The sequence below is a fragment of the Neoarius graeffei genome, chromosome 12, assembly GCF_027579695.1.
Source record: "Neoarius graeffei isolate fNeoGra1 chromosome 12, fNeoGra1.pri, whole genome shotgun sequence".
In the NCBI taxonomy this organism is placed as follows: Eukaryota; Metazoa; Chordata; class Actinopteri; order Siluriformes; family Ariidae; genus Neoarius; species Neoarius graeffei.
The window spans coordinates 72,364,333-72,376,473 of NC_083580.1; the positions used below are offsets into that span (position 1 = coordinate 72,364,333).

General features: G+C 41.1%; 1 protein-coding gene across 1 annotated transcript in view; it reads left to right on the forward strand.

Moving 5' to 3' along the window:
- tenm2b (teneurin transmembrane protein 2b) overlaps positions 1–12,141 on the forward strand; it is a 704,289-nt gene that overhangs the window by 607,394 nt on the left and 84,754 nt on the right. Inside the window, exon 7 of the mRNA XM_060936361.1 lies at positions 8,534–8,656. Coding sequence (XP_060792344.1) covers positions 8,534–8,656 — 123 coding nt within the window. The remainder of the gene's footprint in view (positions 1–8,533; positions 8,657–12,141) is intronic.

A 12,141-nucleotide genomic window follows, 5' to 3' on the forward strand; every position in this document is an offset into this window, starting at 1 on the left:
AAAAAACTTACTTTCACTTAGAGTTCCAGCTAGCTACCTGATTTAGCATCAGCTAGCCACCTCAATTAGCAACAACCTGAGATTGAGGCGAGAGAATTATCTCATCTCATCTCATCATCTCTAGCCGCTTTATCCTGTTCTACAGGGTCGCAGGCAAGCTGGAGCCTATCCCAGCTGACTACGGGCGAAAGGCGGGGTACACCCTGGACAAGTCGCCAGGTCATCACAGGGCTGACACATAGACACAGGCAACCATTCACACTCACATTCACACCTACGCTCAATTTAGAGTCACCAGTTAACCTAACCTGCATGTCTTTAGACTGTGGAGGAGGAAACCCACGCGGACACGGGGAGAACATGCAAACTCCGCACAGAAAGGCCCTCGCCGGCCACGGGGCTCGAACCCGGACCTTCTTGCTGTGAGGCGACAGCGCTAACCACTACACCACCATGCCGCCTGCGAGAGAATTACATTTTTGGTTCATGTTTCTATCTCTTACTTAAGCCACAATTGTGCCAAAGTCTTCATGCGTTAGAGAAAAAAACAACTTGTTTTCTCTTATAGTTGCAGCTAGCTACCTGATTTAGCATTGGCCAGCCACCTCAATTAGCATCAGTGATTTTATCTAGCTGACTAAACAGATCGCACTCACAGAGATATCCTAAGGTGGCTAGATAATATGAGTGTACATAATCTAAGCTAGATAATCACATACATGTCAACCTATACGGAATGTCCGTATTTTATACGGATTTGATTCAATAAACGTAGTATACGGGCGTATAAATAAAGTTATACGGATTCTTTAAAAAAAACTTCAATACTTATTTAGAGCTATAATCAATTCCCACGATGATAAAAGAGCGCATAACATTTACAAACGTACTGTACACCACAGCCAGCCAGTAAAGAGTCTTATGAAATCGCGCGTTATCTTGTGGTAGCGAGACTTCGTTCCACTTTTGATCATGCGCACACCGCATTGCGAGAATCCCGCCAACCGTGAAGTCATAGACATATAAACATAGACGCCGCCTTTTGCGTAGAATCATACGTCATCCTCGCCGCCATATTGGATGTGGCACATTCATGTGCTGCGTTTAACTGTACCAACAGGTTTACCGTCCAAACGAGATCACATTGGATTACCTTTCACAGGTGAGACTGGAAAAATACTTTTCATTGTATTTGGTCATTATAACGTAATTTTACGAACAGATTTTCCCGACTTTGTGGCTAATATGAAGTCTCGCGCATAATAGCCACTCGGTGAAACCTGTTTCCAAACAACGAAGTATTTCCTTTGTAACTACGCTGATAACACTGTGTTTTTGTCAAACATTGGAGCTTTGTATTCATTCTGAAGGTTTATTGTTATTAATATTGAATAAAAAGTAACTGGGATATATCATTGTTAATTATCATTCAAATTTTAGGTAAATTATTTTAATTTGCATCTTGTACGGATTTTATAAGGGAAATACGGATTTTGGAGGTTGGTTATACAGGTTTGATTGACCAAAGGTTGACATGTATGTAATCATCTTCAGAATGTTTGAATATCTTCAGGTTAGCTTTCACAGCGGAAAGTTTCTGAATGTTAGCGAGATAACTAGCAAGCTAGTGAATGCTGTGCCAATGGGGATAGTTTCATCACAGCTACACAGCACAGAGGTGTGGAAAAGGTCCATTACAAGGATATTACACTATATTCTATCCACATTCACTGGATATGAGCAATCGCACACTTTGATTGGCTACTCGACTACTAGGATATCAGCTCATATATCGTGAGTAGAGAAAAACAAAATGGCGGGGCGTGTTGCTGAACCAACTGAGGACGAAATAAAAACTACACGTGAAAACAAAACTCCAAAAAATACAAAAAAAAGCAACAAAATATGGAATAAAAGTATTTGATGGTAAGAGCATATCTTTTTTTTTTTCAAGAAATATATATTATTTACCAGCTGGGCGGTCCGTATGGTGAAATACCGTGACCGAGGTCTTGAAAGTACTGAGCATGTTTTTGCTCGGCGTTAGCAACAGTTACAGGTTTTTAGCTTTCTCCTAAAATGTTTTCTTTTATTTTGTCTTCCTCAGGGTAGTAAAACTCGCTTTCGCTGTGAAGACTGTCGTTATCGCTATCCATGATGTAAAATTAATGCTATTCTCCTGAGAAATGCGAAAATAAATGCTCACAAAAATTGTTACTATGTTTGTTGTTGTTGTTGTGAACGAGCAAGTTGCCAGAGGTCCGTATCCGGGGTCCGTAACTGGGGTCCGTATCGTAGGATACAGACCCGCTCGCCAGCCAATCAGAGCACAGGATTTGATGGAAACCGGACCGCGAAAAAAAAAATTATTATTATTATCGCATTTTCCACAAATTGCTACTGCCATTTCACTGGGTTGTTTAGATACTAAGCGGAAATGATTTTATTTATTGAATTTGCAAAAAATAAAATTAAAAAGGCTCTGTTTCTCAAAATCCAGTGAATGTGGATAGAATAAAACAGTTACTTCACTCAATCTCGTCGTACATGGCTGATAGCCGACTCGGTGCTACGTGCCTCGTCAGATATCAGCTCATGTACGACTCGATTTTGTGGAATGACTGTTAAATATTTAGCTGACTTATTATCGCGCTAAATACGGGTTTGTGCCTTTTACTTCTACTAACAAAATAATTACATATTACATACATCGTCTTGTTGCAAAACAGAAAGATATTCATCTCAATGTTCGCTCGCATCCAGATAACAGGAGATTCTTTTAAAGCACCTCAAGCAGAACAGAATTCATGGTTCCTTCAATAATGGCTAGTTGTCCAGTTCCTGAGGTAGCAAAGTATCCCCATACCATTATGCTACCACCACCATGTTCTGTGAACTGCTGAATTTCTTGACTCCAGACATAACAGGACTTGTGTTGTCCAAACATTCTGTTATCCTGAAAAGCTTTGGGATTATCCAGGTACTGTTTTGCAAATACGGAGAGAGCATTGATGGTTCTTTTACTTAGCAGTCCTCTCTGCATTGACAACCTCCCAGGAATCTCATTTTGCCTCCTTCTTACTGTGAAGTCTTGAACACCAGCAGAAGCTGAAGCTAGAAAGTTCTGCAGTTCTTTTGATGATTTTCTGGATGAGTTGTCATCGTGCACTTAGAAGTGATACTTGGGAAGATTTACCACTGGTTCGAGTCGTCTCCATTTGGCAGTAGGGCTTCTTACTGTGGTTCATTGGAGTCCCTAAGGCTTCAGAATGACTTTGTAACCCTTTTCACACTGCATTTGGACGACTTCTTCCCCCGCACTTCTGAAAGTTTCTTTGATCGTGCCGTAATGAGGTTGTGGAAAGTTTGTACTTCACACTGAGAGTTGTTATAAGTAGGTTTTAGATTCAACAGTGTGGCAATTAGGCCTGACTGTGTTCTATCAGCTAAACCTAATTATCAGTTAATTTGGTTAATTTGTTGATCAAGTATCTAGGGGGCAATTACCTTTCCACATTGGTAATACTGGTGTAATATTACTTTGTTTCTTAGATAAGCTTGTCCAGTTCAACTTATTGGCATCCAGTTACACTTGAACTAAACTGAAACTGTGGTCAGAAGTTTCTGGACATCTGACCTTCAAAACCATTATGTCCTTTTTTGAAATCCAATTTTTTTAAAAATAGCTGATAATGAGCTACATCTGCAGAGAAAGAACAGGGATGAAAATTTTGACCTAAAAAGATTGAACAGACTGACAATTAAAGGAGAACTGAAGTCATTTTTAAACTTGCTTTATTTCTTAATTAACATGTTATTCAAGTACATTTGCGGTTTTAGTAATCTTGTATCATGACTCGTATTGGCAACTAATTGCAATTAAATATTATACTTATCGGCCTGTTCGGTTTTTAGCCGTGTTGAATTTAGTTCGTTTGGTCCACGGAAGGCGTCGCTTATCCGCGCGATCTTCACGAGACTTGTGTGAGACTTCGAAACGTGAAGTGTCAGCCAGGTGTCAGTGCCGCCATTTTGAAAACTGTTTTTTCCAAACGAAATATTGCACAAAAACGAGTTTAAATGACGATTACTGCCTACTTTTTTCAAACTTTCCTGATTGCTATCAAAACAAACAAAACTTCCAGCTTGATTACATCAGCGTTCGAAAGAGGGCACGCGCGTCTTTTGACAACCCCTGTGTCCGAAATCGCTCCCTACTCACTATATAGTGAGGACGCCATTTTGTAGTGCTGTCCGAAAACTTAGTGAGGATTATTTACACCCTATATAGTGCACTTACTCAAAGTATCCCACAATGCATCACGAAAAGTAGTGTACAACCGATGGTCGCTAACCAAAGCAATATATCCCATCATGCATTGCGGTCGCGCTGAAAGAAATCAAATTAAAAGTCTCAAATGTGATTTAATAAAAGGCAGCGGCGAAGAAGAAAGTATTCAGCCTTGGTTTAAAAGAACTGAAAGATGCAGGGACTTTGTATTGATTAATGTGGGAAATGCGCTCAGTATAATATGGATTTATCACAAAAATACTGTACATGCATGTGTTTATTATTTTGAAAACCCACCAGCCGACTGATCTGGCACGTTTTAATTGTGCGACAGTAATGACGTAAATACCAGCGCGACGGACTGGGGTCCGAAAGCGTTTTTTCATTTTACCAATGAGCTCGATATATAGTCCTCTATATAGTAATTCTCTATATAGGGAGAAGTGAACAAGTGAGTGATTTCAGACACAGGGAACATTGGTAGATGTCGGTCGCTTTGATTTCCGCTGTACGTTTTACTTCCGTCCTACGATGTCTCGCACAGGTCTCAACGAATCTCGTTTACGGCCGTCGCTTTGACATATGGACTGATATATTACAGAGCATATTTCAAATACTCATAACTTGCTATAGCAGTAACAAAAGAGCTATCAAAAATGCATTCCTATAGTTAATAAAATGAGATAAATAGAATTTTGATAATAAAAAAATTTGCCTTCAGTTCTCCTTTAGGTGTCAAATCTAAGTTTTTACAAATAATATTAATTGCGATGATAATTAGAAATTGACTAAAACTGCTGTTAGTTTGCCATGTGGATATTACACACCTAATTTGTAAAAGGATTATGCAGAAAAAAAGCACAATTTTTACTGTTTATTAGATTAGATTAGATTAGATTAGATTAGATTAGATTAGATTAGATTAGATTCAAATTCATTTTCATTAAGAAGAGTACAAGTACAAATCCAGTGAAATGCAGTTTAGTGTGCATTACTGCACAAGAACGTAAAAACCCCTTCATCCAGCAGAACTTTGGCGATCACCACTGAGCAATTCCAGCGTTATGGACGTGACACTTGAACTCAAAATGGCAACAAATGACCCAGTGCATGTTTTATTGTCTCCCAGTATTTAAACAGGTGTTGCATATTTTAAGGCTGTACCATACTGGAGAAGTGATAGAACAAGAACAATTCCCATAGTACATCTAGGGCATGCCAGAAAATGCCAATAAAAGATGCGTTATGGATGTGACAGAAAAAGTATCACTTTTCTTGGGTGACTGTACATTTTTATCAAACTCTGTGAAATTGTAAACCTAATGTCGAAATGGAGATATCCATTTGATAGAGGGGTCCAAGGTGAATATTAAAAAATCTTTGTTTAAAATATTTTGTATTTCATGCAGAGTTTCGGAAGGAAAAGTCAGCGTTATGGATGTGACGAAATTCCGTTATGGATGTGACGCGTCTGAAATAGACATGGCATATGTTTAGAAAATCAGCAATTTAACCACCATAACCCTTTGAAAAACTCTCTAAATATCAGCTAAAACTATCAAAGTTCTTAAATAATATTTAGAATGGCTATTGTTTTGCTGTTTTGTGGATTTTAGCATACATTTCTGTGGCTTGTGGCAATAATATAGAATTGTACATGATCAAAGTTGATTTTAGCTTGGGTTTTACATTATAAGAAAGAAAGACTGACAGTGACATATTAGGTTGGTTACAAATTGGTTCAACTTATTCACATCTGTAAAATACAGGCCTAGGTGAGATCTCTGGGAGTGGTTTTGATGCATTACATGTTGCTTTATTTTTGCATGGTGAGGTTGACATTTACATGGAATTGCCCCACTACCAACAAGCAGTTCCCGACCACACGACTGATATTACCCCTTCCTCTACTCTCTTTAACCCTGAAACAATGGCTTGCTTATTAAGCTATCGCTTCTGCACGATTTAATCGTTTATCCTGATTTTTTTTTTAATGGAAAAATCGCAATTAGGGAACAATCAGTATCGCCAAGCCTAGCGCAGACTGACAGGCTGCATCTCCCAGGCACTGATTGGTCCATTCTGGTAGTGTATACTGCGTTTCGGTGTTTACCATCGACGTCAAGGTTGTTAGAAAGAACGATAGAGATAAACCGAAGGGGAGGAAATGCAAAGAGAACCAAACGGATATAAAACGTCCTCCACCAGAGAGCATGATGCAGCATGATTGACCTTTTATGTGAAGAGATGTAAAGCAGCTGATTAAATTGAACTTTATGGGTTTTATGTCGTGCACGTGCTGGGAATATTATCAGCCACTAATAAATGAAGATTTGTGTGATTTAAAAAAAAAGGAGTTAGATATCCTAATTCTGCGAAGTAAAAGGAAAAAAATGAAAGCAGCCGAGTTTCACAGACTATTCAGTATACTGTAGTCGCAAGCATGTGATTTGAGATACAGCCCCAGTGTTTGTCTGATGAGTTGGTAGTGATTGCACTTTCTCATCTCATCTCATCTCATCTCATCATCTCTAGCCGCTTTATCCTGTTCTACAGGGTCGCAGGCAAGCTGGAGCCTATCCTAGCTGACTACGGGCGAAAGGCGGGGTACACCCTGGACAAGTCGCCAGGTCATCACAGGGCTGACACATAGACACAGACAACCATTCACACTCACATTCACACCTACGCTCAATTTAGAGTCACCAGTTAACCTAACCTGCATGTCTTTGGACTGTGGGGGAAACCGGAGCACCCGGAGGAAACCCACGCGGACACGGCGAGAACATGCAAACTCCACACAGAAAGGCCCTCGCCGGCCACGGGGCTCGAACCCGGACCTTCTTGCTGTGAGGCGACAGCGCTAACCACTACACCACCGTGCCGCCCTGATTGCACTTTGATCAAATAATAATCTGCACGAGTCTGTTTTACACCCATATGGACTTGTCCGGTACTCTAGGTACCGTAGTAACTAAATTCAGTACCTCGTTACAGTACAAGTAAAATAGTGGAGGTGAAAATAGTGGCGTTTGCTACCTGACTGGACCAAGAAGATGATGATGATGATGATGATGATGAAGTGTGTGTGTGTGCGCCAAAGTGAGTGACAATAGAGTAGCTGACAGCAGAGCAGCAGATGGGCTGGAGGAGTCAGCACTTTCTTTTGGCCAGAGCAGTCACTTCACACAGGAATGATAAGAGGGCCTGCTGCATTCATTCTGGAGTGAGAGAGAGCCTGTGTGTGACTGTGAGTGTGAGGGACGAGTAGGAAGGCATTGATTTTGCAGGGATGAGATTTAGGGGTGATGGAGGAAGGACTGAGCACCGAGGTGAGTCATTATCACCGAGACTGCAGACATCGGCATCTTCTCTCGGGGCGGGAGTGTGTGAGCAAGTGTGCGGGGGGTATGTTTTTATATCATAGTAGGGACTAAATGTCCCTACAAGGATTGGAATATCGGATACACGTGGCTGATAAAAGTGCAGCTTTTATTCAAGAAAAAAAACTCAAAAAGACAAAGTGTTTCCTTTTGTTTACTGAGGTTTGATTTAGATCTGTTGCATTAATTAGTTGCGTTAATAATTAAGTCAGTAGGAGGTCCTTGCGAGGATAATAAAATGCGTTTGCATTTTGTTCCTAGCCGTATTCTTATTCCAGTGGTCCTGCATGTCATTATGGCTTTAAGCATGTGTCTATTTGATACAATAAAATTGTGCCATCACATCACATCACATCACATCACATCACGTCGTACCTCAGCCAAAAAAAAACCCTTAAAGAAACTCGTGAACAGTTCCTCTGTGTGACTCCGACATAAAACTAATTTCATCTTTTCCAAAGCAATTTTGCTGTCCCTTGCGTTGCCCGTGTATTTTGAGATAAGCGCTGTGCCTTTTGTGACATCTCGTCATGTGGCACTCGAGATCAGCCTGCCGTTTGCTTGACTGAGTCGTCAGGGACAGGCGTTTTGATGTTTTTGGTGTCTGCACTGAAACCTGGTTTCTGGCAGAGTTGCTCGGGTAAAGTGTAGCTTCGCTATGCCTGAGTGGGCACGGAGCCAGCACCGAACAGCATCAGTGTGTATAATGAGCTGATGCGTACATTCTAGGCAGGCAGCGGGTTTCGTAGTTAAGTTCCTCGCTGTCATGTCGGGTTAGCGATGCATACATGCCGTGGTGTCGATGTTGAGGTACTCTGTCATGTTCTGTTTCAGAAATCCCTCTCTTTTTCTCTACCAGCTCTCAATCTGCTCGGACTGAACTGGCGTCTGAAGCCTACCAACGGGCATCTTGTCAGCACCGGCCTCAGCACTGGCATCCCCAGCACCGGCGACGTGGCAACAGTGCCCTCCGGAGGCAGAGGTAAGAACCGTTCACGCTCTGACCCGGCAAAGAGTCCGGACACGAGTAAGGGGTAGGAGTAGACGGCTCGGCGGTGATGGAGGTTTCATACACAGCTCAAACCCTGTCCGCGTGTCTACAGATATTTTTGAAAACATCTTTTCTTTTTTTTCTCTCCGTAGACTTCCTGACTACTTTTTGACTTCCTGTTCATGTGTACTGGGCTACTGAAATGTTTCCGAACAAAAAAGGTGGAGAAGTTGTATTTATGCAGACGAGATTAATAATAATAATAATAATAATTTACATTTATATAGCGCCTTTCTCAAACTCAGGGTCGTCTTTCATCAGGCGGTCAGGAGGCTCAACTCCCTCCCTGTCCTGCCCCTCCTCCTCCCCCCCCCGCCCCCTGCCACAGATTCTGCTCGCACACCCCCCTTCAGCATCTGACATGTCATCCTCACAGTTTCCCCCCCAACACACACACACACATCTCATCGTTCATTAACGCACTGAACTCAGGGACCGCACATCTCGCTTTACCTCGCTCATTTGCACTATTCCGCACTACCTCATCTTAACAGCTGCTAGTTTGTTTATTCTGCTTATTTCATGTTTCATGTTTACCTGCTATACCTCAAGTGCCCTTGACTGTTTTGGTTATTTGAACCAATTTGTGTGTGTGTGTATGTAAATATGAGTGTTTAGTCTACGTCTAGTTCATATCTAGAGTGTTTATATTGTCTGTTTGAGTGTTTAGTCTGTGTGTAGTTCTTATCTAGTGTTTACACTGTTTATATTGTCTGTTGGGCGTCACGGTGGTGTAGTGGTTAGCGCTGTCGCCTCACAGCAAGAAGGTCCGGGTTTGAGCCCCGTGGCCGGCGAGGGCCTTTCTGTGTGGAGTTTGCATGTTCTCCCCGTGGGTGTGCTCCGGTTTCCCCCACAGTCCAAAGACATGCAGGTTAGGTTAACTGGTGACTCTAAATTGACCGTAGGTGTGAGTGTGAATGGTTGTCTGTGTCTAATGGCCCTTTTCCACTACCCTTTTTCAGCTCACTTCAGCCCGACACGGCTCGCGTTTCGACTACCTCAGGGCAGCACGACTCAGCTCGCTTCAGCACGACTCAGCTCGCTTCAGCCCTACTCAGCACCCAAAACTCGCACGGTTTTGGAGTGGGGCTGAAGCGAGCCAAACCGAGCCGAGTGGGGCTAGGGGCGTGAGCAGACACTCCCCTGTGCACTGATTAGTGAGGAGGAGTGTCCTCACATGCCCGCACACGCCCTGCGAGCACGCTGGGATCTGTAAACACCGTAAACCCGGAAGAAGAAGAATTACGAATTACGAGAATTTCTGAAGCCTTATGCGCCTCGCCTCATCTATACGCTCTTGCCAGTATCTGTTGGCGTTGTCGGTGACAACAAGCCACAGCACCAAGACCAGCAACACTAACGACTCCATGTTTATTGTTTACTATCCGGGTCGTGAGACTACCGCTTAAAAGCTCACTGATGTCACTATTTGCGCCGCCTAACGACATCACGTGACGTCCACCCACTTTCGCTAACTCCACCCAATGTGTCCACCCACTTCCAGCCAGCACGGTTCAGCGCGGTTGTAGTCGAAATGCAACTCCAACAGCCCCAATCAGCTCGACTCAGCCCGACTCAGCACGGCACGGCTCAGCCCAACTCAGCCGCGTTGGTAGTGGAAAAGCGGCATATGTGTCAGCCCTGTGATGACCTGGCGACTTGTCCAGGGTGTACCCCGCCTTTCGCCCGTAGTCAGCTGGGATAGGCTCCAGCTTGCCTGCGACCCTGTAGAACAGGATAAAGCGGCTAGAGATAATGAGATGAGATGAGATATTGTCTGTTTGAGTGTTTAGTCTGTGTGTAGTTCCTATCTAGAGTGTTTATATTGTTTTTTTTTTTTATTATTCTATTTTTATTCTATTTTTATTTATCGCATTGGCTGTTTGCACCGTGGGTCAGAGAGGACTGAAATTTCATCTGTGCTGTATGTCGAGCATGTATAGCATATTTGACAATAAAGTTGACTTGACTTATTGCACTTGATCGTCGCAGTTGTGAAGACTTGGATCTTGTTGATGTTATATTCAAGTCGAACCTTAAACAGGAGCCATCAGTCCATTCCACGCAGATGAATCTTTGTTTTGTCATTTTTTTTTTTGTTTGTTTTAGAACTTTTGGTCACTTAGAGGCCACCTTCTCTACCTCTCAATACGCAGATCTTAAAGTTATTCTTAAGGCGTTTGACGACGGTTTATGACGTACTCTGACTAGACTCACGCTGTGCTCACGTCAGCATTTTCAAATGGTTTTTGTGTTTTCATGTGCATTTTTGAAAATGTTGTTTATCTGGATAGGATTTTTTTTTTCTTAAACTTGTCGACAGAGTCTGAAAGGACCTTTTCGGTCTCTCTGCGTTGCGTTCATTCCTTTTTCATTTTGAAGATGTGACACGAATTAGATCAGTATATGCAGAAATACACGGAGTCCAAATGAAATGAAATGAAATATACTTAACGTGCAGCGCTTGGAAAACCGTGCGGATTTTTCCAGCCGCTGTGTCGTTCTCCTTTAGCGTCACCCTCTTACTATTTTTAAAACGCACTTAGTGACCCATATCAGCAGTACATCAGAGATAATGGCCGTCTTTAATCTAACATCTTCTTCATGCTATTAGCGACCCAGCAATTGCTGAGATGCATCATTGGTTAATTGTTCATTAAACCTATCCAAAAAATACATCTAAAATTATTTAAAATATTATTTATTTATTTATTTATTTATTTTACTTAGTTATTTACTGATTGTTTTTATCTCAGTTTATAGATTTCTCATTTGCAAATTAATATTTATTCCCCCCCCCAAAAAAAAAAATAGACACAACATACACAGAAGCTTTTCCCTTCATTCTTTGTTTACACAGTTTATTTTATTTGGTTTATTTCTTAAATCTTTTTTGTTGTTGTTTGTTTGCTTGCTTTATTATATTTCTTAAATCTGTTTTCGAAATGTTTGAATTTAAAATGATTTTAGTCTCATTTTAAAATGAACAAGTTAAAATTTTTGACGATAATCTACATTAAAATAGAAAACGAGTTTTTATTAATATCGTAATAAATTGTGTCACAATACCAAAAAAAAAAACGTTTTTAATTGTTATGAAGAAAAATCTTGAACTTTGAAAGTGGAAGTAGCTGATGGTAAAATTTCATCCATAAATATTTTCAATAAAAAAATCTTTTTTCTAATTTTTCTCAACATTTAAACAAACAAGTATTACTAAAACTTTTAACCGATTTTATTTTTACCTCGATTATTTCTCTGTATTTAGAAAATTTTATATGTATTATTTTCAAGTATTGTGATATTTTTGTCACATCCCACACCACTAACTCGCACCCGCTCATGTATTCGTATTAGTTGTTATAGCAACAATGCATGTTTGACATAAAAACAGTGATATGCTGTACACAACAGAC